The sequence below is a fragment of the Phyllostomus discolor genome, chromosome 8 (genome assembly GCF_004126475.2).
Source record: "Phyllostomus discolor isolate MPI-MPIP mPhyDis1 chromosome 8, mPhyDis1.pri.v3, whole genome shotgun sequence".
In the NCBI taxonomy this organism is placed as follows: domain Eukaryota; kingdom Metazoa; phylum Chordata; class Mammalia; order Chiroptera; family Phyllostomidae; genus Phyllostomus; species Phyllostomus discolor.
The window spans coordinates 103,730,559-103,757,814 of record NC_040910.2 but is presented as its reverse complement, the minus strand read 5'-3'; the positions used below and the strand labels follow the sequence as shown (position 1 = coordinate 103,757,814).

At 61.2% G+C, this 27,256-nt stretch overlaps 1 protein-coding gene across 5 annotated transcripts in view; it reads right to left on the bottom strand.

Moving 5' to 3' along the window:
- ARHGAP23 (Rho GTPase activating protein 23) overlaps nucleotides 1–27,256 on the bottom strand; it is a 77,071-nt gene that overhangs the window by 32,740 nt on the left and 17,075 nt on the right. For 2 of the 5 annotated variants that reach the window (XM_036033840.1, XM_028521606.2), the window contains exons 2-10: nucleotides 10,877–11,038; nucleotides 8,085–8,112; nucleotides 6,888–6,983; nucleotides 6,594–6,672; nucleotides 6,379–6,433; nucleotides 2,185–3,349; nucleotides 560–715; nucleotides 241–355; nucleotides 6–63 (exon numbers count right to left, since the gene is read on the bottom strand). In XM_036033840.1, coding sequence (XP_035889733.1) covers nucleotides 6–63; nucleotides 241–355; nucleotides 560–715; nucleotides 2,185–3,349; nucleotides 6,379–6,433; nucleotides 6,594–6,672; nucleotides 6,888–6,983; nucleotides 8,085–8,112; nucleotides 10,877–11,038 — 1,914 coding nt within the window. Of the gene's footprint in view, nucleotides 1–5; nucleotides 64–240; nucleotides 356–559; nucleotides 716–2,184; nucleotides 3,350–4,458; nucleotides 4,606–6,378; nucleotides 6,434–6,593; nucleotides 6,673–6,887; nucleotides 6,984–8,084; nucleotides 8,113–10,876; nucleotides 11,039–14,489; nucleotides 14,947–27,256 lie in introns of those variants that run through there. The other 3 variants (XM_036033839.1, XM_036033838.1, XM_036033841.1) reach the window with 3 other exon arrangements.

Sequence of the window (27,256 nt, the reverse complement as noted above, 5' to 3'; positions counted from 1 at the left end):
CTCACCCCATCGGTGAAGAAGCTGCGAAGCATCCGCAAGCTGGGCACTCGGTTGGGCAGACGCCTAGGGAGCGAGGACCGAGAGTGAGGTGCGTGGAAAGCCGTTCTCGGGCCTGAGCCGCCACCCTCCCCGAGCCCCCGGGCTCACAGGCCTTCTAGGGAGGAGGCTCACTGCCGGGGTGAGTGGAGGGAGGACCCCAGGGCTGGGAGCCAGTGACGCGGGACCCGACCGCGTCCTCACCGAAGCGCCTTGCCCTCGTCCCGGAAGGCATTGAGTCCATCGTCGCAGGACTTGGAGCGCTCCGTGGTGATGGCCAACAGGTAGGAGGAGCGCCGGCGGCTGGCCTTGATGCTGCCTGCGAAACCACCGCACGGGGCGCAGGGTCAGTGGGGCCGCGGGCCAGGGGCCGCCCCGGGGCCCCCCAGGGCTGGGCAGGGCCGGGAGGAGCTGCAGCCAGCCAGAAGGGGTCAGACATCAGGTAGCAGACCCAACAGAGACCGTGGGGCCCCGACAGCAAGGGGAAGGGTGGGGCGGGGGTGTGGGTGTGGGGAGCACTCACTGCAGTCCCGGGAGTAATGGCGCCCCAGGGCGAAGGTGAAGGTTGGGGAGGATGGGCTGGTGCCCAGGGCGGGAGCCGAGTTCATGGCACTGGAGACCACAGCGGAGGCAGGGACGTGCTTGGCTTGGAGGTCAATGCTGGGGCTCGTGGGCTCATCTGTGAGGATGGAGGGGATGGCGGGTGAAGGTGGCAGACAGCTGAGCTCGCTTGTCCCTCACCCCCAGACTTGCCTCGGGGCCCGGCCCTCATCCCCAGAGCCCCTCAACTCTCCAGTGTTCTGCTGGCAACATACCTACGCCCAAGGGTATCCCACCACCCAGACTGAGGTCATGGAGGCGTGGCCCACGCCTCCCCCATCACACCAGGGGCACCAGGGGCACCAGGCGAGGGGTCCAGCCAGCCTTCCTAGACCGGGCTCCTGAGGGCAGGGGCTGTGTCTCCCCCCGCCAGACTGGGAGCCTCTGAGGATACAGGCTGTCTCCCACGTTAGCTGGGGGCTCCTTGAGGGCAGGAGCTGTGTTCTCCCCTCAGACGGGGAGTGCTTTGAAATGAAAGGCTTTACCTCCCCGTCAGACTAGAAGCTTACTGAGACGGTGCCTGCCCGCTTAGCCCAAGGCACTGGAGGCTGGCTGTGGGCAGCCAGGGCCGGTTCTCGCCTCCCACGGCTGCGCTACAGTGAGCTCACCACCAGAGGATCCAGTGACCATTTCTTGGCCCCTGGCCGCCAGCCCCATGACCTTTCACCCCGTCCTTCTCCCAAGCCCCCTGGCCCCAGCCCAGCCCACCCTGCTCCCACATGGGTGCCTCATATTCAACAAAGCTAAACCTTTTCCTGCCCCACTCGCTCCCCTTCCCAAATGCAGGTGAGGCAAGAAACCTGGGACTCACCCAGCCTCTCCACTCCCTTTCCTTTCCCTTGTCCAACATCCAATCCAGAGGCAGCAAGCTTTCAGCTTTCTATCTGCTCTCAGGGTCAAGTACAAACTCCCTCGAGTCTGGCGAGCCCCCTCCAGACCCATTCTGATGACCTGGAAAGGCCTCCTGCCCGTATCGCTTCAGTCCTTGCACATTCCCGTCCCTCTCCCCGAACTCTCCCCCTCTCCCCCAGCTAACTCCTTCTCACCCTTCAAGGCTTAGCTAAAGTCTCCTTTCTCCAAGGTTCTCTCCTTGGCCACCATGCCCCGGTCTAGGCTGCGTGGTCCTTCTCTGTCTCCCAGAGCTCCCCGTCCGCCCATCACACACCCACCGCACGGGACTGCTCTTGCCTGACCCTATGTCCCTCTGGTGGGCCACATGCCCCAGGAGAGCACAGAGCCTGGCCCCGTGCCCGGCACAAACACTCGGATGGATGGAAGGTTGGAGGGTGGATGGAAAGAACAAAGAGTGGAAGGAACAAAGGAAGGACAGAAGGATGGAAAGACTGATGGAAAAATGCAAAGGGAGAAAGAACTGAACAAAGGAAGGAGGGAAGAAGGAAAAGAAGGAAGGAAAAATGGATGGATGGAGGGAGAAGCAGTTTGATCCCATCAGCACTGAGCCAGAAGTTTTGCCCACGGTGGCAGGCGGGTGGGGTGCAACAGGGCACAACCAGGTCTCCCAAGGCAGCCTCGTGCACCGTCACTCACCAATGAAGGGGATGGAAGCCAGGGAGTCTTCTGTCGTGGCCAGAGGGGCCATCTTCCTGCCCAGGCGTTCCGCTCGCCCACCGGTCTCTGGGTCTGAGGACTCGTCACCAAACCCGCGGTTCATCTGCTTTGCAGCGGGCAGCGGGACCTTGCGGCCTGTTGGGGGCTTCTGCCTCAGGACCACCTCGTCTCGACGGTCCTCGGCGGGAGGCTCCAGGGCCCGGGAGCTGGGTTCTGGCTGGATAACCCTGGGTGGCTCGGAGGCCTCTGGTAGGAACGGTGCGGAGGACTGGGCCAAGTTGAAGGTGGGGAGGCCCCCAAAGGGCGAGTCCCGGTAGGAGAGTGTGTGCAGGAGGCCAGTCCGACGCTGGAATGATGGGCTGTAGCTCCGGTACCCGATGTACCCCATGTCATCCAGGCCCTGCAGACCAGGCAGGGGCGGGGCCTGGGGCCCGGGTGGGTCCCTGGATGGGCAGGCGGGGGTGCGGGCAGATGGATGCTGGGAAGCCCAGCCGCAGCGCTCGAAGTGAGGTGACACCAGTGCCCCCGGCCCCAGTGCCTCGGCTGAGTGGGTGGCCCGGCTCAGGTAGTCGTCTGAGCGCGCCCGGTGCCAGCCCTCCTGGCCCAGCTGGCTCAAGGCACCCTGGGAGGTGGAGCAGGGCCATGGGTGGTGGGTAGTCACGTCCTCCAGCCGGTCCTGGGAGGCACTGCGGGCCCGAGGGGGCATGGCGGGGCACCGTCTCTCCCCCGCCCTGCGGGGGACCTGGTTCGACAGCCAGTGCGACAAGGCCTGCTGGCACTCCAGTCTGCTGGGGGGCACCCGGCTGCCAGGCTCCGGGAAGGCACGAGGTGTTCGGGGCTCCGAGGGAAGGCGGGGGAAGGCACCAGGGCTGGGGCGGGGCTGGCTCATCCCCGAGGGAGGGTTGTCCGAATGGGCTCGGGCAGCGGACGGGATGCGGGTTCCCGGGTCGCTCCAGGCAGCGGGGCTCCGGGGGTCACTGGGCAGTGCTGAGAGGGGCTCAGGCACCATCGCGGCCCAGGCGGAGACCCGGGCTGGCGGGGCGTAGGTCTTCCGAGGGTAGCAGATTGGGGGCGGCTCTGGGATGCTCCAGGCCTCTCCGGAATACGGCTCGTTCCCCTTCAGGTAGGCGTCCTGGGAGTAGGCCTGGGGGGGGACAGAGGCAAGTGAGCGGGGCTGGGCAGGACCCCAGGGCAGGGCTACGGCAGCCTCGGGAGCTCAGGGTGACAGAGACGGGAGGTTGAAAGGAGAGGACCGAGCAGGGGGAGTCCTGAGTAGTGAGAGTAGGAGGGTAGGCTCCAACGAGGGTGGGGCAGGGGACAGAAATAAGAATCTCTCTCTCTCTCTTTCTCTCTCTCTCTCTCTCTCTCACACATACACACACACACACACACACACACACACACACACACTGGAGAAAGGGCCAGGATTCCTCTAGGACTCATGACAAGGACTGCCTTTAGCCACAAACATTCCAACATCTGTTTTCCGGGGTCCTCCCCCCACACCGGCCTCAGCTGCCTCCCCGCTTCCTCGTGTCCAGCAGTGCCCACAGCCCCTCAGACCGAGCTGGGAACTCCCACCAGAGCCAGGTCAAGGTGGCGGATGACAGGAAAGGAAGCCGGCTGAGGGGTGTGTCTGAGGCGGGGGCTGGAATGCCCAGCTGTCCCACCATTCCCTGGATGGGGTCGGGGGTGGGAGGGGGCAGGGCAGAGAGGGGGGCTGGCTCTTGGGCCCCTGGAGTGAGGAGGAACCCGCTCACCTCCTGCTTCCTCGGGGTCAGGTTGGGGGAGGGGCCAGGCTGGCTGAGGGGCCTTGGGCCACCTTCTGCCACCACCGGAGGCCTGGAATTTGGCTCTGGGAGCTGAGGCTGACGCTGCATTGCTGAGGAGTGACAGGGCCAGTGCCCGGGCCAGCCAAAAAAGGAGGCAGCCCCCAGGGACAGCGGCCTGGTGGCCCTGCCCTAGCCCAGCCCTTGATGGGGTGCCTGGGGGTCTGTCTCAGGGTGAAGTACTAGCGGGTGGGAGAGTGAAACCAAACACACACACACCCCACAGGGGACACAGGAAAATACACACCCAGAGACACACTCACACATACATAGCGAAACACAATGAGACACACACACACACTCACAAATAACTACACCTCCAGTCCCCGGCACACACATCATGTGATGAAAACGAGCTAAACCACACCCCCGCACACTCAGCCCCCTTCGGGCCGACACAGCCGGCCGGCGGGGACGCACATACCTCTCCTTCCTGCCATCCCGCCGGCTCCCGGGCTCCCGGCAGTCACACCCGCGGCGGCAGCATCCCGCCGGCCTCCACCCTCCCCCGCCCCGCTGACCCCTCTGACCACGGCGCCAGCCCTGGCCTCCGTGGCCCCCCACCCCCAGTCTGCCTGCCCTCCCTGCGGCTGGCTGCCTCTGGCCCCCGCCAGCCAGCGCTTCAGGCCGGCAGGAGGAGGAGGGAGGAAAGGATGGGTGTGGAGGGCCCTCGCAGCGTCGGCGGTGGCGTCAGCGGCTGCCTCGGCCCCATTGGCCTCCAGCCTTGGCTCCCAACCACAGGAATGCCTGGGCCCCACCCTCTAGCCGGCAGGGATGGGGGTGCCCGCGGGGGCCCCCAAATGCTGACATCTGGGCCTGCCCCCCCAGTCTGGGGAGCAGAGTTCCAGGCCACCTCCTTCCCCATTTCGCACCCCCCTCCAGCTGAGGAGGAAGTGGGAGGACAAGCCCCAGGCCCTGCCCTCTCACCCCGTCCCTTAGCCTGCCCAGCCTCAGCCTGGGGGTGTGTGGGCAGGGCCTTTGAGACTCTGGGGGAGCCGTGCACCTCTCTGGACCCTCATCCTTTCCTCCCCCTCGCCAGGAAGGGCAAGGGGGCAGCTGAGGTCAGGGGGTGGAGGTTCCCGGAGGAGCACGGTGCCAAGCAGGGCACTATGATTACAGTGATTACGAGATCACGTCCAGGGCAGAAGCCAGCACAGCGGCTCTCAGGGCCTCCTGGACCTGGCACTCAGCCTCCCCTGGGGGGGCAGTGGCCTCGGGGGCGAGTAAGCTGGCATCTGGCTGTGACCCGAGACAGGGGACTGGGCACCAGACAGAGAGAACTGCCTCGGGCTCTGGGTCAGGGCTGGGAGGGGGGCGCGGAGAGAGACAGCGTGTGTGTGTGTGTGTGTGTGTGCGTGTGTGTGTGCATGCTCGCACAGCATGTGGGGTAGACAGGTACACGTGTGATGCACTCAATGTCCATGGCGTGTGCTGGGCCCGAAGCTGAGCGCCAGGTGGGCTGAGGGCCTGCGGGGGGGGGCGAGTACGCATGGCCCAGCGTGGTGGTGGGCGGTCCGGTCACTGTGTGTCGGGGTGCTGGCACCGGTGTTGGGCTGGAGCCGTGGTGTTTGGGGGCGCACCCATTGTGAGGACAGCGAGCATTCTCGAGTGGCGGTGAGCAGCTGGAGGACCTGCGTTGTGATGCATGGGGCGTGCGCTGTGCTGCGCTCTGCTGTGCCGCGGGGACGGAGACCCCGGGGGCTGCGTGGGGCGGGGTGGCGTTTGCGTGGTCGTGGTGCCCGTGCGCAGCGCTGAGAGGTTGTGTGCGTGGAGGCGTGTGCCTGCTGTGGTGCGGCCACGTGTCTCGTACCGCCGTTTAGGGCGTGCGACGTGAGAGCGTGCAGAGGGGTTACGCCGTGTGGCTGTGTGGCTGGCGTGTTCTGCTGGTGCATGGAGTAGTGAACGGTGTGTCGTGTGAACTAGAGCACACGACAGCAGGGTGGGGTGTGCTGTGTGTGCGGACACAGCTACAGGAGACACACTCGCTTGGGGCCGGGGGAAGGTGTGGGTACCAGGCTTCTCACGGGAGCCAACAAGAACGTGCCAGTCTGGCAGGGCCCGCTGGGTCGCCCTCCTTCCAGGCGCCCTGGCAGGAATCCTGTCTGCCAAGGCTGGTGCCTGCCCCTCCCCCAACACACCAGCCCTGAATGAAGCAACAACCAGTCCCAGCCCAGGGATGGGCCTGGCACCCCTGATTGGGCAATGCCAGGCTGGTGCTGCCCCCTCACTCTCTTCTCTACCTTCCAGAGGGGCAGACGCAGGAGGGAGGCCCAACGGGGGAAGGCTCTATCCTGTCCCCCAGGCCCCAGGGGTCCCCCACTTCAGAGCACAGAGCAGGACTCACCAGCTGGAGGATGTCCTCATCCTTGGGCATGATGGACAGCTCCAGAGTGTCATCGCTGCAGAGACAGGGCAGGGGGTCAGGCCCGGCTGAGGCAACAGGGTCTGGGGGGGCAGGGATCCTGGTCTCCAGGGCACCCCCAGGGCCAAGGGGAAGGGTGTGCAGGGGCTCAGTGACGGCAGGAGCTGTTATGGGCGAGGGAGGCAGGGGCCGCTCACCTGTTCTGGATCAGAGCTATGACCTGGGAGTAGGTCTTCCCAATGACGCTCTCCCCGTTCACCTTCACCAGCCGGTCTCCTGGGGACAGGGGGCAGGGCCAAGTGTGAGCAGGCCAAGGCACGTCAATGGACCCAGCCGAGAACCCCGGCACCCAGAATGGGTGATCTCAGGCGACAGCAGCCTCCCCAACACCTGGGTCCAGAATCCCATCCTAACCAGAATCCCTACCCTAATCAGGGTAGGGAGAAGAGGCTCAGAGGCATGCAGCGAGCTTGATAACTGGGACAGCTCACCTGTGCGAAGCCCCGCCCTGTGGGCGGGGCCCTCATCCTTCACATTCTTGACGAAGATGGTGTCCATGGGCTCCAGGCGGTGCCGTGGGGAGGGTCCTGGTGGGCATCGGCCGGGTTAGCTGCGGGGGGACCTGCTGAAGGTCACACCCATGCACAGCTACACACACTCAGAGAATAACCACACTCACACAGACACAGACAGAGCCCCGCGTTGCGAAAGGGGCACAGGTGCACGGGACGAGACAGGGAGACACGCTCCCGGGAGCAGGCAAACCCACGCAGGTGCAGAGTTGCTCCCTGCGCACCCCAGCGTGGTGCTGGGGAGCAGACTAAAAAGGGCAGAGAGACGTGGTTCTTCCCCTTCTCAGCTCCTTGTCTAGTGGGACACACTCGCACACACACACGTCACAAGGCAGAGGCAAGGGTGACACAAGAGAGGCCGTATGGAGCACTGCAGGTACGCCAGCAGGGAGAGACACTCCCACACACGGGGCACGTCCACACCCACAGACCCGGGGGGGGGCTGCTGCAGGAAGGCCCCGGAGCGCACAGACACCCGGCTCCCCCACCCCCGACAGCACGCTAGACCCAGCGACACTCCTCTGCTCCCGTCTCCCTCAGGGAAATGGGCCCGTCCTAGGCAGCGGGCTGCCCCCTCACCACAGGTTAACAAGGACACAGGAAGGCAGTGTCCCTGTGGCCTCCCAGCAGGAACCCCAGGGGCAGGGAAGGGAGAAGGCTGCCTGTGCAAGGAGCTCGGCCTTGAACTCCCTGGGGAGCCCGGAGGCAAGTCAGAGGTCCTTTGAAATAGCGAGGGCGACAGCCAGGGGCCACAAGGACAGCCCTGGAGGGGCTGCACCCGCCGCCCTGCAGCCCCTGGGTGCCTCAGTCCGGGCTGGGAGGAACTCCGGGGCGCGGGCCAGGTCTCAGAAACCCATCTGCTCCCCGGGGTGCCACCTCTAGAGTGAAACGGAAAGGCCCAGAGGGAGACCAATGGGAGGGAGGAGAGGGAAGGTAGACAGAGCATGGGCAGATGCCCGGAGCGGCCACCCAGAGGAGAGCAAGGACAGGGACAGCAGGTGAGGCTGAGGGGCACAGTGAAGTCCAGGCTGACTTGGGGAGAGGGCGAGAAACAAAAGCTGGAGCATGAACCCCGGCCCGGCCCCACCCCGGGGCCCGCCCCTCGCCACCCCTTACCTCCTCCGCGGCCTCCATTCTCTTCCTCCTGCAGGGGACAGAGAGACGGGTGTTGGCCCTCGGTCCGGCCCCCAGCGCCACGGAGGGAGGCCCGGCCCCGCCTGGGCGGGCCCCTTCAATCTCCCTCACCCAACGGCCTACCCCCTTATCTTCTCTAAATAGCCCTGCGCCTGGAGGGGGCTGGAGGGGGGTCTGTGGGGACATCGAGTCCCAGGCAGGATTTCCCAAAGATGTGGGGGGCTCTCTCTCATGACGATCCCACCACATCAACATCGCAGCCGTCCAAAAGCCCCCGATCTGGGGGGTACCCATGACCCCTTCCCTTGGGGAGCCCGAAACAAACATACTGACAGAGAGAAAGAGATAGAGAGAGAGAGAGAACCCAGACAGACAGAGATAAGCAGGCCTGACAAGTGCAAACAGGAGCTATCGGCTCTCAGAGAACGAGAGGGGACGGCCTGATTAGGGTCCCTCTGGGGGAGGGGCTTCTAGAAGGCTGGGAGGAGGCCTTCTGGGGGAGGGGAGGCGGGTGTGCAGGCGCTTGGTGTCAGGAATAAGCGAAGACAGGTAGGGCGGCATCAGCGGAGGTGGAGGAGAAGGGAAGTCAACACCAGCAGGCCACAGAAGTCAGACTGAAGCGTTTGAGTTTGCAATGAGAGAGACGGGGAGCCAGTGATGGTTCTTGAGTGGGAGCAGGTGGTTGTGAAAATACACAGTTGGAGGAGAGGCGTCGAGGTGCAGGGCTAGGCAGCTGAGTGAAGGGGACCCATTAGGGAGGCCTCTGGGGTCACCCTGGCCAGGGGGAAGGGCACTGGCCGTGGGGAGGAAACAGAAGTGAAAGCGGAAGGTTGGAGAGACAGAAGGGGCTCGAGGGATGTGGCACTTCAGGGCAGGGTCCAACCTTCAGTGGCATCGTGTCCAACCCTCTCCACAGGTCACCCGTGTCACTTTACAGAGGACCTGTCCAGGGCCACTCAGAGACTCAGCAGCAGAGCCATGGCTGGAAGCCAAGCCTCTGGCACGCCAGCCAGGATGGGGAGGCCTCTGGGCGCTGCTGGAGGGCTCTGTCCTGGCCCTGCTGTATGGGGTGCGTGCCCCCTGATAGGAGCTGAAGGCCCAGGGAGTCGGGGGGGGGGTGGGGGGGCAGAGGCCAACAGATGCGCTCAGAGGTCTGAGCTCCCTGCAGGCTCCCAGGCCTGGGCAGGTTCTGGGAAGGGAATGGAGCCTGTCCCTGGCTCACTCTGCCCTAGGGTCTGCCAGCACTGCATGTGAGCTGGGTCTCCCGGAGACAGGCCCATCACCCAGCCTGGGCCACTCAGACTGCTTTGGCCCTTGTCACCCCTCAGCAAGGGTGAAAGAAGTTGCCCTGAGAGAAGTTGGCAGGGGCCAGGAAGGAGGGGCATTTTGGAAAAGGAGGGAAGAAAGGACCGAAGGCTCCAGGGAACTGGGGGGTGTTGTCCTTGGGCATCAAGGGGCGGGGCAGTGCCCCCCAACACCATCAGTCCCCACTTACGCTCAGAAGCATAGCTGCAGCCCGTGAGATAGCGTGTGCAGCCCCCTCGCCCCGGACTCAGACATGGAGAGGAGAGTTGCACAGCCGTGTACACATGATATGTATTCACAGGTACCAATATGCACATGTGTGTGTACATGACCAGCACACCAGGCACACACATGTGCCCACAAAGAGCCGTGCAAGTGCACAGACACAGGCAGTGAAAGCCAATGCCTCAGTTCTCCGGCACGGGGGACCGAGTTCCCCAAGGGGAGACCCCAACAGCTGCACAGGCTGGTTGGTGCCAGCCCCGGGGGAAGGGGAGAAACAGGCTCATTGACTCCAAAATAAATTTTTCTCCCCCTGGCTGGTGTGGCCCAGTGGATGGAGCACCAGCCTGCAAACCAAAGGGTTGCCAGTTCCATTCCCTGTCAGGGCACATGCCTGGGTTGCAGGCCAGGTCCCCGGGTCAGGGCATACGAGAGGCAACCACACATTGATGTTTCTCTCCCTCTCTTTCTCCCTCCCTTCCCCCCTCTCTAAAAATAAATAAAATATTTTAAATATATATATACAAAACAAATATTTCTCCCCTGCTGGGAGACTTGGGGAAGGGAGCAGGGCACTCCTGGGGAGCCCCAATTCTTGCCTAGGGCCCCCCATGTCTTCCTGCATAATTGCTTCACGTTCAGGACCCCCTCCTCCCAAGCTGACTCCGTGGGTTGGGCTGAGCTGCCGTGGTTCCTGGACTGAGAGAACTTGACATGTATATGAGGGCTGGAAGGCCCCTTGGGGGTCAAGGAGAGAAACGCCCGCAGGTCACGGCAGGACAAAAGAAGCCCAGGGACCACAGGGAGTGGGGAGCTGTACCAGGGCTACAACCATCCCAGCCCAGAGCTGTTTCCAGCACCCAGAGCAAGGGCGGCAGGGGCCTGGGTGCTCCGGGAGGGGTTCCCAGGGTGTGTTAACCGCTGAGAGCTCAGGCTGAGAGCGAGCGATGAACCCGCTCAGAAGTGGCCAGTGGACACGGGGTCCCGGGACTGCGTCTTTCCGGGGAGGTCGTTCCCCTCCCAGGGGCCGCAAGTCTGAGGTGTGCACTGGCATTCTGGCCCCCACCTCCAGGTCTCCTGCACTGAACCGACCACCCCCGCCCCTGCCGCCTTCCCCTGAGAGCCTGAAAATGACCTGGGCCACGGAAAAAGGACTGCGAGGAAGGGGACCATACAGAGCAATCTCCTCTCCCCCTGTCCAGGTGTCCTCAGGATGGGCCGGGCGGCGGGGACCTGGGCGTGCGTACCTTCAGGCCGCAGTGCACGGCGGACTCGGGCGGGTACACGATGAAGTGGCGCAGGGTGAAGCCAAAGCCGTCCTGGGGGCTCTTGTGCAGCAGCAGCGTCCGGGGCCCCTGCCAGGGAAGGGGGCGCCCGGGAGCGCACCCATCTCTCGGGCCCAGCGGCAGCTGTGGAAGCACAGGGAGGCGGGTGAGTGGCCACGCGGCCCAGGGTCCCCAGTCTGCAGGCCCAGAGGACCTAAAAGGGGGGGTCCTTGGGGTTCCGGGCACCCTTCTCGGCCCTTCCTTCCTCTCTCGCCCTCACCAGCCCTCAAGCTTCTTCCTTCTCTCTTTCCTCTCAATTCCCTCCTAACACCTTTGCCTCCGAAAACAAGGTGATGCCGTGGGCCAGGTGTTGGCTCGGCTCCGTCCACCAAACGTTCGCCAAGCACCTGCCATGTGCCGGGCACTGGACACTCGGGGCCGGCTGCTGCCTGGGCTCATTCCTGCCACTGCACACTCTCATGCACGCACACAGACAGACACTCCCACAGACAGATGCAGACACCCCCACACGCACTCGTGCACACAGAGCACACCACAAGACCCAGACGAGCACGCTCATGTGCAAGACGCATGCACACAGATGAATTCACACGTGCACTTTTATGTGGGCACACAGACATGGGTACACACAGTTGCACATAGTCTCACACACAGCACATGCCACGCATACAGACACACATAGGCACGGACAGACTGGCCCACACACGTGTCCTTCAGGAGCTGCAGCCGGAACAAGTGGGGGACCCAGAGCCATGAGGGAGTCGACTGGACATCAGACGACCGAAGAGACTTCCTGCGGCTCAGGAGCCCAGCCCAGGGCCCGGCCGGCTCACGGTGACTAAGGGAGAACCCGGGTGGGGGCGGGGGGCACTTAACTGCCCCCCGGCCGGCCCGCTGGGATACTTGGGATGGCCCGGGATGGCGTGGCAGAGGGTGTCTGAAGACAAGGGCTTGGGGACACACAGGACTTTCTGGGGCCTGAGGGAGAAGAGCATGGACAGTGTCTGAGGGGAGGCTCCCTGTCCGGACACAGAGAGAGAGCGAGTGACGGGGGTGTCAGAGAGGTGTGCTCGCCAGGAGGCGGTGGGTGGGTTGGAGAAGATGGGGGCCCAGGTGGGCTCCCCTGGGGGCTCTCCAACCCCCGCTCCGGGCAGCCTAACCTGACAACCTTCGGAGGACAAGAAGCTCCTTTCTCTCCCCTCTCAACAGCCCTCACCCCCCTCATCCCTCCTCGGCGCTGGAAGGAAAGGTGAGGCTGGGTGCAGAAGAGACCGCTGGCTCTGGGGTGAGGACCTCCCCCGTTCCTCCCCACCTAACAGCTGGAGGAAGCTCAAATTCGCCACCAGAATGTGCCGATACAAGAAGTTCCACCATATTTCCATGCAGCCTCCTCCTGTTCGTGCATCTGGTGGAAGGAAGCCTGCTCTGTGCCCAGCGCACGCTAGGGAATTCGACACGGGGCTGGGAAGAGTCAAGGGGAATGTGGCAGGGGCAGCAGCCTCGCTTTAGGGGATGCAGCTGAGTGGGCGATGAGGACGCTCAGCTCCAGGGCGAGGTGACACCGTGTCAGCCCGCAGGTCTGGCAGACTGCCCAGAGGCGGTTGTGGGCTCTTTGTCCTTGCAAGGGTTCAAGCGAGAGTGGCACGCCCCCTCCCCCCCCCCCCCCCCCCCCGGTCCAGCAAGGCTGGGCTGGGATTCTGGCACGGGGTCCGAGGCCCGGTGATGCCCCCCCAGCTCCGCCTCCTTCCGGGGACAGCCGGGACTCTCCCACTTTGACCTGCAGTCCCACGGGAGCCCAGGGAGCAAACTCTCTGGGGATTCTGCTGAGGGCTGACATCCCCCGGATTTCCTATCCCTGCTGACCTGGCAATGAACTGACCAGGGAGAAGACAGGGCCCTGGGAGACCCTCCTCTGCCCGCTCCTCCCAGAAGCCCCCGCTCCTCTCCAGCGGGGGCAGCCGCCCCTGCGCACCCTCCGCCCGGGCTCCGAGCTGAGGCTGTTTGCAGGGACCATTGTTTTGCTGGTGTCCTGGATTAAGGTTTAAGCCACCAGCTGCCCCAGTGACGAGAAGTGGCTGAGACAGGTCCCCGCATGCCCCCCACTCCTCCCCCAGCACACATCCTGCCTGGAGCTGCCAGCTGCCCGGGGGGTGCCACCTTCTGGGGGTGCCCGCCTGTAACCCGGGGCGGCAGGCATGCCTTTTCTCAGGCCCCCTCCTCACCCAGGCACTGCTGGCGCCCCCAACCTTATCTCAGTCTCTCCCTTTTCCTTCTTTCCAGTTTCCCTTCCCCCATCCTCTCCCACTAGGCTTTTGAGGATGTCCGTGTGGCGATCCCCCAGCCAAAGCTACCACACTCTTGCCTTAAGTGGGGACACCAGAGCCCCCATCAACAGCCCACCCTGGCGGCCCTGCTGTGAGAAGCTCCCTTCCTTAGGTTTGGCCTCAATCCCTCTATGCTGTCGTACACGCTTGTCCCCTCTCCTCCCCTCCATCCCACCAGAGACCATGCTGGGTCGTGCTCTTATTTTGCTGGGGAACGAGGTGACAGAGGCAGAAACAGAGGAGCCAGCAATGAGCACTAGAAAGGTGACTAGGTTGGGAAGGGGTGCAGCCCGCGCATCCCCAACTCTGCTCCCTGCGGTTGGAACAGAGACAAGGGGGTACAGAAGGAGAGGCTCGGGGGACACAGGGACACACCTGATGAATGCTGTCGGGCCTCAGATCTAGTTCCAAAAGCTCCCACCCTCGTGTCGGGAAAGAAAGGGACATCCAGGAACACCAGCAGATTCGAGGGGAAGGGCAGCGGCCCCGGGGCCCCAGGTTAGACACCGCCAGGCATGCGGTGTGCCGGCAACACCAGGAACAGGACCCCAGGATCCCACTCCTCCCCCCGGGAGCAGAAAGAGGCCAGCACAGGGAGCACAACGTTCACGCTGGGCAGGGTGCCCAATGTGACTCACGCCCTGCCAGCCCGGCCGGTCCCCGGCATCAGAAGCACCGTCCCCGCCTCCCCATGCCTGCCCTGTTTGCTAGTCCTCACCCACAGGTCGCTCAAAGCCCGCTGCGGCCCGCTCTGCCACCTCAAGTCTCCTTCGCCCACCAGAAAACCCTCGGGTGCCCTGGGCCCCCGGCCACTACCCAGGGGAGGGCGGAGTGGAGCCCTCCACTCCATTTAGTGGTGCTCCCACCTGCCTCTGGCTCCAGGTCCCTGCCGGTCAGAACTCCCCAGGATTCCAGATGCCCCAGCATCTCTTCCAATAACCCAGGTCTCCTCCATGCTGCCGCTGCTTGTGAACTAGCAGGCTTGAGCCTCCTGGAGGCCCTCGCCCAGACTAGGGTTTGTCATCCAGCACCCCTGGGAAAGCTCTCAGCCTCAGTCCTACCACCCTCCCCGGCAGTTCTCCAGCTCCTCACTCACTCCCCACTCTGGGGCACTGGTCCCAGAATGCAGGGCATACACGGCTCAAAGATCCCAGGGAGTTGGTGGTCCAGTACCCGCGTCCCCACCTCCCCACCTCCCCACGAGGCCTGCCCAGCCCCCTGCCCCCGGCCCCCACTCCCTCAGCGCTCACCCTGGCCCACCGCGACCCGGGCGCGTGGCGGTCGCCGTGACGGAGGTAGGGCAGCCAGAGGCAGCGCGGCTCCGGGGCGCTGCAGTCCACACCGACGGCGCGCTCCCAGCGCCAGCCCCCGGCCCCCGCGCGATCCAAGCGCCACATGGCGCTGCCCACCAGCGCCGCCGCAGGTGGGGCGCCCCGGCCCCGCCGGCTGTCCCGGCCCCATCGCGCCGCCGGGGGCCCGGCTTCCGGGGCAGGGCGCGCGGCGCGGGGGACCACGGCCACTCCTCGGCGCCCCGCGGGCGGCGTCCTCGGCCTTCCTGGCGGCGGACGGGCCCCAGGGGTCCCCGCCCGCCCCCCAGAGCCGCGGGCCCGGGGCCCGGGGACCCCGAAGGGACGGCCGGCCCGCGCAGAGGACGGCAGGACGGCTGGAGCGTCTCCGCGCCTCCTGCTCCACTCGGCTGAAGGCGCGGAGCCCGGACACGCCGGCGAGTCGCGCAGAGCAGACGCCTCCCCCTCCGGGGCGGCCCCTGTCCAGGGCCGCCCCAGCCCACACACTCACACACACTCACACACGCACACACAGCGCCCTTGCACAGGCACACACGTACGGAGCCCCTTCACCCTCCCACCCACACAAAAACTCACCCCCCAGGGGCCCTGCACGCACCGCACCCAGCTTCCTGCGCCCAGAGAAACACACATTCACATGTGTACACATGTCCTTCACATGGATGCATACGCATAAACACACCCTACCCACCCAGTACACACCTACACCACACACACATCCACACACCCCACACCCTGCCAGCCACACATGCTCGCTCACTCACTCTCCCTCTCCCACATACCCCACAGAAACACACACATCAGACACTATCCCCCTCACACCCACACCGTGTGTGGACTCCATGCCGTACGCACACGCACTCTGGACACCTCCCATACGTGCATGGCCCACATGTCCTGAGGAGACACATGTGCATGGGTACCCACCATGGCCTGAAAGCCCACCAGACACCCCCCACATCACCACCCACCCGCCCCACACACCCCACAGAGAGACCCAGAGCCCGCACAAGGGCAGGCACACGACATGCCCACGCCGCCCAGCACTCCCACTGCACAGGCACACACCCTGCCCGGCGCGGAAACCGGTGCTCTCCTGACACCCACCCCAGGGTGCCCGAAGGCTACAGGTGCAGCCCCCACCGTCACTGTGGGGGAGTGTGACTACCCCTTCCCCAGGACCCACCACCCTTCACTCTGCCCAGAGGGGCCAACAGGGCGCTGACAATGGGCTCCGAGCCGGCCCCCGCCCCACGCCCCACGCCCAGCCTGTGAGTCAGTCAGGAAGCCCAAGTGGACGGCAGACCCTGCTCCCCAACTTCCTGGCCGTCCCCCTCCCCAAGCCCCTTCCCGGGTGGGGCCGGCAGAGGTCTGGGCTGGTAGGTAGGTGCTTGTCAGCACCACTGTTTCTGTCCCATTTGACTGTTCGAAAATAGTGTGTTTCCCGCCATGGCCCCTCGCTGTGGCCTGGGGCCACCGCTGGGATCCGGTTTTCCGACGAGGAAGCTGAGGCCCCAGAGCACCCGGCTTGTCATGGCAACACTAGGATTCCAAGCCCAGAACCCCCACTCCAACCTTGGGTCTTATTCCCAGGTTCCAGCCAGCAGTCAGGAAAGGGAGGCCAGGGTTGGGGTGGGGGAGGCAGCTCCAGCCAAACCCTGCTCCCAGACCTGGGAGTTTTGGGGGACAGAACCCGAGCACTGGGCCCTCGCTGGCAGCCGCCCAATGGGAGAGCCCAGCAGAAGGCTTGGCCCCCTCATCCCATCCGAGGAAGGACAGTGCTGTGGGCCGCAGGGGAGGGACGTGGAGGGGCGCAGAGAGGAGAGGGGTCCTGGCAGCAGAGGGAGGAGGGGAGAGGACCCTAGGGGTGGGCAGGAGGGAGGGAGGGAGGAGGAAAGGAGGAGGAAGGGTGAGGGTGAGGCATGTGGGGGCCAGGGAGCGGTTTTGTTCTCCTGTTTCCTGTTTGCTGCTTGCAGGGCCCCCTGTGCAGGAGCTGGACCCCCACCCCCACCCTGCCGGAAGCCAGACGGGAAGAGGGAGGCTGCCACCGGCGCTGAGTCAGGAGGGCCTAGGAGCAGAGCGGGAAAGGACCGCGGTCAAGGGAGCAGCACTCATGACGTCTCCGTCAGCACCCTCCACTATTCCTCGGTCACTGAAAAACCAGAGGCTCGGGGCCGGCCCTCTCCCGCCGGAAGCACCAAGATGTCCTCAGCCAGGTCAGACTCCGTGGCCCCAAGTGGAGGGCAATGGCCACGGGGATGGCCTCAGTCAGAGTCTGGCCTGCTCTCCCAGCAAGCAGGCTGTAAGTCCTTCTAGATACCTAACTTCCTTTCCTCTTGCTGTAAGTCCAGGCCCTGGTTCTCGGCAAACGGAGTGACTCTCCCCACTCATGCCCCAGGGAGCCTCTCAAGGCCAACAGGTGCTGCTGCGTGTCTGGCTCAACCCCTGAGGGTTCTGTGTCCAGGGACGCACATACCTGGGAGGTGATGAGCCATGGATGATGTCTATTTCCTGCCCTCTCACCGGGCAGGGGCGGCAGGCCCGGCAAAGAAGGTAACAGCCTGGCCCAGCACAAACCCACACCTTCCCCACCCCTCCCCCTGAGCCCCAGCTGCTTCTACAGGGATATCGGGGGAGGGGGGTGTACACAGTAGGGTCCAAGGTTGCACATAGTTTGAATAAATGATCCTCCAGGCCTGGGGAGCCTCTCAGCCCCCTCCCCCATTTCCTCTGGGAAAGGAATGTGGGGTGGGCCCCAGAGGGTGGAGGGGAGGGGGCCAAGGGCTGGGAAATACCAGGCGTAGCTGAGATTCTATTCCAAGCCTTCCTGTCCAGCGTGAGTCCTCCTTCCCTACACCCTCCCCAGCTTCCTCCCCCCACATCAGGAATTACCCAGCTGAGCAGTCCCTCCCATCATCCTCTCGTTTGACCAGCTTGCAAAATCCATTCACTCTTATCTTCCAGGGGTTCTCGGGACAGGTCACCAGAGCGGCACCCTCCAGGGGAGGGCGCCCAGTTTTCTTCGCTCCAAACCACATAACCATCCTTCACTACTTCAAAGCACTGTCACCTCCTCTCATCTGACCCTTACCCTAGGAACTGGATGTCCAGGGATTATTGTTATACCCATTTTTCAGATGTAGAGACGGGGGCTCAAAGAGGACAAGGGACTGGTTCAACGCCTCACTTTTACTAAGATGGGACCAGACCCCAGGGTTTTAAAGCCTAAAACAGATCTTTTTCCCACTTTCCTCTTGTTTATCCTTTCAACAACCACTTCTGAGTGCCTGCTGCGGGCCAGGCACTGTGCCAGGGCCTGGGGCACCTCGGAGAGCAAGACTGGAGCCCACCTCGTCCTCAGGACACTTCGAGCGCTGTGAGCACGCCAGGTCCCGAAACCCTTAGGGGTCTCCGAGTTCCAGATTCAAGCCCAAGCCTGCTCCTTTCGCCCAGGACAAATGGAGACTCTCACATACCAAAGGGGCCCGTTGTCAGGGGTTCGAGCCTCTTCTCCCCGGGGGGAAACAACTTGTTCGAGGGTGGGGCCAGAGCCCTTGAACCAGAGGGTGGCCCAGGCCGGAGGAGCAGAGGCCCCAGGCGCCAGCCCGACAGCCAAGAGCCGGGGCAGAAGGCAGTCCCGGCGCCCGAGGGCCTGGGGGCGGGAGGAGGAGGAACGCCAGCCGCTGCCTCCGAAGGGTGAGCGGTTCGGGAAGTGAGAGAGAGGGGCTTGGGGTCAACTCTCCTGCTTTTCCTTCTTCTGGCTTTCCTCCCAGAAAGTAGGCCCCAAACCACAAGAACTAGGCTCCCCACCCCAAGAGAATGAATGACCTGGCATTTAGGAAGCTTCAGCTGGGCCCACCCATCCACCCTTCCCCGCACACCACCAAACGCAGACCTACAACGACCCCACAGCCTCCCCCACCCAGACGCAGCACATGCACCGCCAGCCCTGTCCCTCCCAGGCATGCGGGCAATGCGATACCCAAGGCATCTCACCCGCCCGCGCCCGGGCCTCTGACCCCTGCCCCAGTCTCCTCATTCAAGGGCAGCTGCCCCCTCGGTCCTCCTCCACCCTTTTGCCCCATTCAGATGCCTGGTTCCCAGCACCAGTTGTGTACAGTGCTGACGTGCCCCAACACGCCGAGCTGGTGAGCCGGCCCAGCAAGCTTGCATTTCCCCAACACCCTCCACGTGCAGATAACCCCTAGTCACTGGGAGCCTGGGGACCCCGCGCTGGGTATGGGCCCGTGGCAGGGTGTGGTTCAAGAGTCGCTCCAGACTCATGCTTCCCCTCCCCCCTTCCCGTCCAGGGCCAGCCTTGCTCTGAGTGGAGGTGGCTGTGACGCTCCCCTCCCACCCTTAAACAGGGCCAGAGCCAGGGACGGCTGGGGGAAGGGAGGAGAAAGCACTTGCAATGCCGGAAATCCCAGAGTCATCTCCAGGAGGGACCAGCGTGATCCCAAGTAGCACAGAAACCCCTCGTTCTTCCGCGGCAGCATGGCCCACGGGTGAGCTCACCACGGGCTCCGGAGTCCCTGCCGCTTGCTGGCTGTGAGACCGAGCCTAGCCACTTAGTCTCTCTGAGCCTTGGTTCCTCACCAGTACCATGAGAACGGCACTAACTTCCACCTCATTGGTTGTTGGGAGAATTAAGTAAAGAAAGTCCTTAGAGCAGGCCCTAGGCGCATAGTAGGGATTCAATAAATGCAAGGGGGTTTTTTGTTGTTCTTTTTCTTTTCCTTCAAAAAATTCTTTTATTGAGGTTTAATTAACATACAACATCATGTTAGTTTCAGATGTACAACATAGTAATTCCAGATGCGTGCATCACGAAATGAGCACCGCAGCGATCTGGTTAACATCCGTCATCAGCCATAGTTACAGAATTTTTTTGTTGTTGTGATGAAAACTTCTAAGATCTACTCTCTTAGCAATTTCAGATATGCAATACTGTATTATTAACTATAGTCGCCATGCTGTACATTACATCCTGCGACTTCTTTTATAACTAGAAGTTCGGAACTTTTGACATTTGGCCATGCCCCCAACACCCCACACCTGACCCCCATCCACCTCCTTACCCCCCTCAACCCCCCTTCCTCACCTCTGGCAATAACCAACCTGTCCTCTATGAGTTTGGCAGGGTTTGGGTCTGGGTTATTTGCTTGCTTGTTTTTTAGGATTCCACATATAAGCGAGGTCATACGGTCTCTGTCTTTTTCGGTCTGACTTATTTCACTTCACATGATGCCCTCAAGGTTGATGCAAGCTGTTTTGACTGCCTTTTGGATTTTCACACTTTCACAGGCCCAGCCACACTAGCACTGAGACAGTCGAACAACGCAGCCACGTGTGCACAAAGACACAGTGACACAAGCGGACACTTGGGGGGGTCTACGCAGGGCCAGACACACCCGCTGACGTGGGGGTCACCACCTCCCTGTGCCAGCCCCCCACAGGCTGCTGTGCACCCCAGCCGCCCCCAAGCAGGGAGGAGTCTTCAGGAGCCCCCCTCCCACAGTGGGACTTGGACAGGCCCGAAGCCTTGTCCTGTAGGTTCTTCGGGAGCGGGGAGGGGGTGGGAGACATGAGACCCCAGGATGTGCGGCCTGCTCCTGGCAGGCAAGGAACTTGGCAAAAGTGCCAGGCTGGCAGGACCTTTCCCAGCAAGAGAGCCATTCCCTCCTGGGGGAGGGGAGGCGAAAGATGAGCATCTTTCCTCCTGGTGGGAAATGAGCACTTGCAGAAAAGGGTGAGTCCGGAGCCAGCCACAAAGTAAACAGCGGGGCCGTCGCCCAGGCAACTGCAGGCCGTGTGGGACGGGGCCCACCACAAGCCCTCTCCAACCCTCTGATTTACTCCGCTCAGCAGCCCCTTGATGTCTCAATGCGAGCCCTCCACATACCCCTTCTGGTCTCTGGGCCTGTCTGGGGCTCCCCAGAAGGAAGGGCCTGTGCCTCCTCCATCAGAATGGGAGCTCCCTGACAGCGGGGTTCATTTTTCATTTGTGTGTTTCTTTGTTTCTGCCCCATATCAGTCCAGGGTCTCCCAGAGGCGACGGCCTGTGTCTTTCCCCTCAGATCGGAGACTGCTCGAGGGCATGACCTGAGTCTCCCCCCTCAGACTGAGAGCCTCACAAGGATAACTGCTACTGAGGTTTCCGAAATAGATTTGTGCTCCTAGAGTGCTTGGTACATAGTAAGCTCTCAACAATTATTTGTGAATGACAGGAACGTGGAGGAATTGGATCCCTTGCATGGCTGGTGGGAATGCAAAAATAATGCCCTTGCTATGAAAAGCAGTACGGCGGGTCCTCAGGAAATTAAACATAGCAATTCCACTGCTGGCTGTGTACCCAAAAGGTGGGAAAGCAGGCACTCAAAAAGATACGTGCACACCCGTGGTCACAGCAGCATCATTCACAAGCCAAAAGGTGCAAACAACCCAAACGCCCCTCACCAGATGAATGGGTGAACAAAAGGTGGTATCCACACACGACGGAACTTGACTCAGTCTTTAAAAGGAAGGGAATTTGACACATGCTGCGGCCAAGCTGAAACTTGAGGGCATTATGCTAGGTGAAATAAGCCAGACGCGAGAGGACAAACATTGTACAATTCAACTTAAGTGAGATAACTAGATTCAGAGAGATGGAAAAAAAATGGAATGGTGGCTGCCGAGGCCTGGGGCACTGGGAAACGTAAGGTATTGTTTAATGGGTGCAGAGTTTCAGCTTGGGAAGATGAAAACGTTCTGGAGATGGGTGGCGGGGGTGGTTGCACCACTGTGTGAATGCATTCAACGCCACTGAACTGTACACTTACAAAACAGTACATTTTGCCCCCGCTGGTGAGGCTCACTTGGTTGGAGCATCAACCTGTAACCAAAAGGTTATGGGTTCAATCCCTGGTCCAGGCGCATACCAGGAGGCAACCAATTGGTGCTTCTCTCTTGTATCGATGTTTCTCTCTCTCCCTTCCTCTCCCTCTCAAATCAATGAAAAAGTGTCCTCAGGCGAGGATTTTAAAAATGTTTTTTAAACAGTACATTTAATGTTATGTATATTTTACTGCAATAAAAAACATGGCAAGATCAGAATTCAAATGGAAAAAAGTGTTGTTGAAAGAAGATGAAACAAATGAACAGGTAGGTCTCCCACAGGGGCCCAGAGATAGGCCCTCCCACAGATATTGTCCAGGACAGCTGGCCACCTCCTGCCTGGAGGACCTTCCCCCCCACATCTCTCCACTGCGCCTTCTCAGACCCCCTATTGCCATCTTTGGGGGCCCTAGGACTCCCTGCACAGGATGAGCTTTCAAGCTGCCGGAGAGTCTGAACCTTGATGCAGTAGGTCCTTGGCATTGATGGGGGCCTGCCGCCTGGCAGAGGCTGAACTGGTAAAGGCACGAACTCGGGGGATGCCATATCCCACGGTGTCGGGACCTCGGAAGAGTTTTCCAGCAAAAGCTGGGCTAAGCGTGGGGCTCCCGCCTCCCCAGGGCTGACTGCAAACAGAACACACATCTATTCCAAGCCTACAAAACACCCTTAACATACACACATACAAGGGTGTGCACACGGAGGCAAGGTTCTATTCTCACATGCTCTCCCGTGCACACACTGCAAGAAAAACAGGCCTAAACACTGAAGGATGCAGTCTCGGAGATACAGGCGGGTCCCGTGTGCAGGAGAGCCCCCTGCTGGCCGAGTTCTAGCACACTTATGGCTCTCATGGCCCAGAGAGGGCAGGGTGCCCTCATTCCCTTCACCCTGCCTTTGCCCGCCGCACTCTCCAGGCCCCTCCGGCCCCTGTCACACTCCAGGATTACCCCTCCCCACCTCCTACAAGGGAGCAGGGTCCTCTGCAGAAAGACAGAGTGACTATGGAGCCTCAGGAAGGTTCTCCCTTGGGTCTAGCAGTACTGGAGAGAGGAAGGCTAGAGCCTCTCATATCATGTTCAGGGCAGTCATTCCTGGGGGCAGAAGAACGCCCACAATGGCTCCTCTCCAAAGCCGTCATATCCATTCTTTGACTCTGCCCTGGGAAGCTCATTTCGGAGGAGACAGTGGGGGAGGGGGTAGAGAACTCCAAGGGGTGGCTCTGTCTATGAAGCGCTCCCTGTTGTCTGACCACCTGGGCAAAACAACAGGTGCACCCTCTGTTTTTTGTGTGTGTTTTTGTACTTTTTCCAAGGCAGAGCTCAGTCCCAGTCAAGCTGAGACCACATCTCCTCCCAGGGCAGGCCTCAGCAGATTCCGGAAACCTTCCCCAGGGCACATGGGGTTCCCTGTGCAGAGAGGCTCTCAGCCCCACCCCTGAAACCGCCCGCCCCCTCACCCAGGCCCTGCCCAACCTGCCCAGGTCATCCCTTCACCCCACCAGGGAGCTGAACCTCTCCCTAATCCAGCCCATGATGCCCCAGGGGCAGCTGAAAGGGTGGAGGGGATGGTGGCTCTGCAGAGACAAACAACCTCCCCTGGCTCCTGCCCAGGAGGGCGCTGAGATGGTTGGTTTCTGGGCTGGGCTCTGTGGTCAGAAGAGGACAGATGGCACTGCCTGCGGCCCCAGACCCTACCCCTCCTCAGTGTGCCTAGCCGCATGTTATTATCTGTTGAGCCCTTATCATCTGCAAGCATACTGCACATGCATCACCTCATTTAAGAGCAGAACAGCCCTAGCTGGTGTGGCTCAATGTGCAGGCCTGCGAACCAAAGGGTCGCCGGTTCAATTCCCAGTCACGGCCCATGCCAAGGTTACGGGCTAAGTTCTCGGTCAGGCATGCATGAGCGGCAACACACATGGATGTTTCTCTCCCTCTCCTTCTCCCTCCCTTCCCCTCTCTCCAAAAATAAATAAATAAAATCTCTTTTAAAAAAAAAGAGCAGAGCAGCCTCTTGGGATAAGTGTGACACACACACACACACACACACACACCCCTACCACCTTGGCCCCTCCCCTACCCCCCAGTCTGGTGCTGTGCAGAAGCACTGAGGGGTGGGGGTGGGGGGGTAGTAGGCTAGTGAGAAAGATCACTGTCCCTGAATCAAGAAGGCTGATATGGAGAAAGAGTCACATTTGCCAAGGGCTGCCATTGGTAGTCTTTTTCTGGCTATGTGGCCTCAAGGTCACACAGGTTTCTTATTTCTTCAGCTACAAAATGAAGCTAGGGACAGCAGCCTGATGAAGTCGCTGGGAAGGCCCTCTGGGGACTGATACATGGGAGGTGTCATGGCCCCAGCCTTACATTCCTCCCATTAAGAGTGAACTCTGTTTTCCAAATGTCTAAGTCGACCCACTTCACCACGGCCACTCCTCTGCTCCAAGCTGCCATCCCTCCTCTGGCCCTGACCGCCCAGACCAATTGTTTTAATATTAGAACCACCGGACTCTGTGGGCCATGCTTCCAGGCTCTGTGCCCACCACACCCCCTTCCTCTGTGCTCCAGCTACCCTGGCCTCCTCCAGCTTCTTCGAGGACCAGGCATCCTCCCACCCTTCTAGCCTCAGGTCCTTTGCACATGCTGTTTCTGGAATGCTGGTCCTCTTCCCAGCTCCCTCCCTGCCTTACCAACCCATACCCTAATTAACTCCTACTCACCCTATAGTTCTCAGAAAAAAATGTCACATCCCCAGAGTCACTTCCTCTGGGCCCCAGACCAGGTCAGGTCCCTCTGCACCCTCTCACAGCACTCATGAGTTGGTGCCTATGTGTTTATGAGGTTATTTTGACCAACAAATCCCTCCCCCTGCCCCAGGGCTAGGAGTTCTGGAAGGCTGGGACCTTCTGCTCTGCCGGCTGTCAGATCCCCAGCTCCTGTTACGAGGCGGGTACTGGGCATCCTATCTCTGAATGGGAAGGACTCACTCCTCAGAGACAGTCCTTGGTGGAGAGGTCTACCTGGAGTAGGTGCTGCTTCAGATCTTCTATCTCTTCACATCCTACCCCTTCCTCAATGGGAACCAGATTCAGAAAGCGGGGAGAGGGGGTGCTGGAATAAAGGTGTAAGAGGTGGGGAGAAAAGGAAAACTGCTTCGATCCCCTTTGCAGTGTCCTCTGTCCCCTCGCTCTAGCTGGCCAAGCCCTTGTCCACTCAGGGCTGGCCCACCACACCCGAAGATCCCTCTCCCAGGAATATAACACTTGCCTCTCTCCTTCCCTCATCTTCCTTTAGCTGATTCCCTATCCTCCAGGTCTTAGCTTGATTGCTCCTGAAAAGCTTCCTGCGCTGCGAGTTACGGAACTTGCTAGGGTCCCAGAAGTAGTGGCATTTCTGATTCAAGTCCAGGTCTGTCTGCCGACAGAGCACAGAGTCCAGGCTATTGGCCACTACATTGCCCGACTCCTTACTACTAGTTTCTCGGTGCAGGCTGCGCCCAAAGGCACGCCTCTTCTCTAGGCCTCAGTTTCCTCCTACGGGCTCAGCCACCTCAAGATGTCAAGAAGACTGGCTAAGAAGATGAAGGTAGGGTGAAGGCAATGGGAGGACAGGATAAGAGGAGAGGAGGGAGGGAGGAGCGTGAATGGGGTGGCAGCTTTGGGCCAGCCAGACGTGAGAAACGCCAAGTATGCGAACTACGCCAGCCCCTGAGCTATGAATAGTGCAGCCAGGCTGGCAGCCCAGGTCGGCCCTTCCCAGCACTGCAGCCCCCCACCCCAGCCCTCCCACGCCAGCCCTGCGCAGGGGGCCAGAAATGGGGCGGAGGCCGAAGAGGCAGGCTTGGGGGCAGAACTTGAGTGGCTGGAGCAAAGGGGTGTGGTCATGCAAATAGAGAGCAGCGGACATATCTGATTGGCGGGTCTCTGCGGGTCTGGGAACTTGCGCCCAATAGGCAATCGGCCAGTCTCTGAGCGCCAGTCATCAGCACCGAACAGGGCCCCTTCCCTCGGCCGCATCCCTGGCGGCTGCGGTTCCCAAGCCTGGAGTCACCCTGTGACTCAAATTCCACTGATACTGTGCACTGGAGGCTTCTCACCCTCTTCTGTCAAGGCCCTGCAAGGCTATGACCTTCAGATGCCGTCCCTGCCCACCCCAGAGCCAGGTCAACCTCTCCTGCTCCGAGCTCCTGTGTCTGACAGCTGGGTACTTGGGAAATTGCACTGGCCGGTCCCTGCCCTGCCTCTGGACCCCATGTCCTCATCAGTGACCACAATGGGGAGCACACTGAGCTAGCGACCAAAGACCCAGCCCCCAGCCTAGTCCTGCCCTCTGTGTGCCCTCAAACAAGTCAGTTAACCTCAGAGTCCCTTTTTTCTTTCATGCCAGGACTATTGGCTGGGTGTCACCAAAGGCCTGGCAACTGGGCTGGGCCCAGTGACACTGGGGAAAGAGGCGTCAAAGAGGCCTCAGTTTAGGCCTTGGCTGTGGGACCCAAGTCACATCTCTTCCCTCTCCAAGCTTCAGTCTCCTGAGCTGTAAGTGACATCCTTGAGAGGATTCAGTGTGAAGTCCCTGGAACCCAGGAGATGCCAAACAAGTCTTAGTTTGGTAGTCCACAGGGATTTTTTAAAATTAATAAAACAGTCCCTGGCTTTATAAAGAGATAGACATGCACCAAATAAAGACGCGTAGTGTTTAAAAGTTCTGAAACAGGATTGAGAGGATTTGGGGGTTTAGATCCCAGCTTGGTCCCACTTCCTAACTGTGTGTCCTTGAACTAATCATTAACCTCTCTGAGCTTCCGTTTCTGCGTTTACGAAACAGAGATCATCTGTTTCTCGCGGGGCCGTTGTGCGGATTGGAGAGACGGTGTGTGAAGTGCTCAGCACCGCAGGGTCTGGCACTGAGGCCCTCAACAAATGGTAGCTGCAACCAGTCCTCCTATGGCCGGTATCCTGTGCTTCCCACAACGCCATGCTAAGTGCTGCGGGACACGTGGTTCATGCAACATCCAGTCACCGCGGCCTGGGCTAGAGGCTGGGGACAGAACAGCGAACAGGACAATGTCTCTGTGCTTGCGGGGCTTACGGCCTAGTGCGCCCAAGAGGAAGTCCTCCTACGTTTGAGGACATTGTGTGTGGGGGTGTGCTGTACAGAGAGGGATATTTCCTCTGGGTGTTGAAGGGCGAACAGGAATTTGAGAAATGGCGAAGGCAGGGGAGGCGCTGCAGAGAAGCGGAGGAGGTGGTGTGGCAGGTTTCTGGCAAGGGGAGGATGGAGGGGGCTTCTACCCTGTCCTCTCCACCCCCAGCTGCAGTGTCAGCAGCCCTCGTCACCCAGTCTGCCGCCTCCACTGCCAGACTCCCGTCCAGGGCTTCCCAGTGTCTACGGGAGCAAGTCACGCCGGGTCTGGAATGTCCATCTCTCCCTTCTATGCCCACCACCCTTCTATGGTCCCAGCAGGCATCTTTCTTTTTTAGGGAAGGGGAAAGAGACGGGGAGAAACATCAAATGTGTGGTTGCCTCTCACGAGCCCCCTACTGGGGACCTGGCCCGCAACCCAGGCACGTGTCCTGACTGGGAATTGAACCGGCGATCTTCCGGTTCCCAGGCCGACACTGAATCCACTGAGCCACACCAGCCAGGGCCAGCAGACATCTTCCAAGCCTGGACCAGCCTCACCTCTTCAGCAAAGCCTTCTTTCCCTCAGGGCTGGAGCATCTTTAGAAGAAGGAGGGGTTCAGTCCGTGTTTGTTGACGGAGCCCTGGGATGTTCCACACCACTCAAGGGCAAACCCAGACGCTGGGCAGGCAGGCACAAGAAGAACCTCG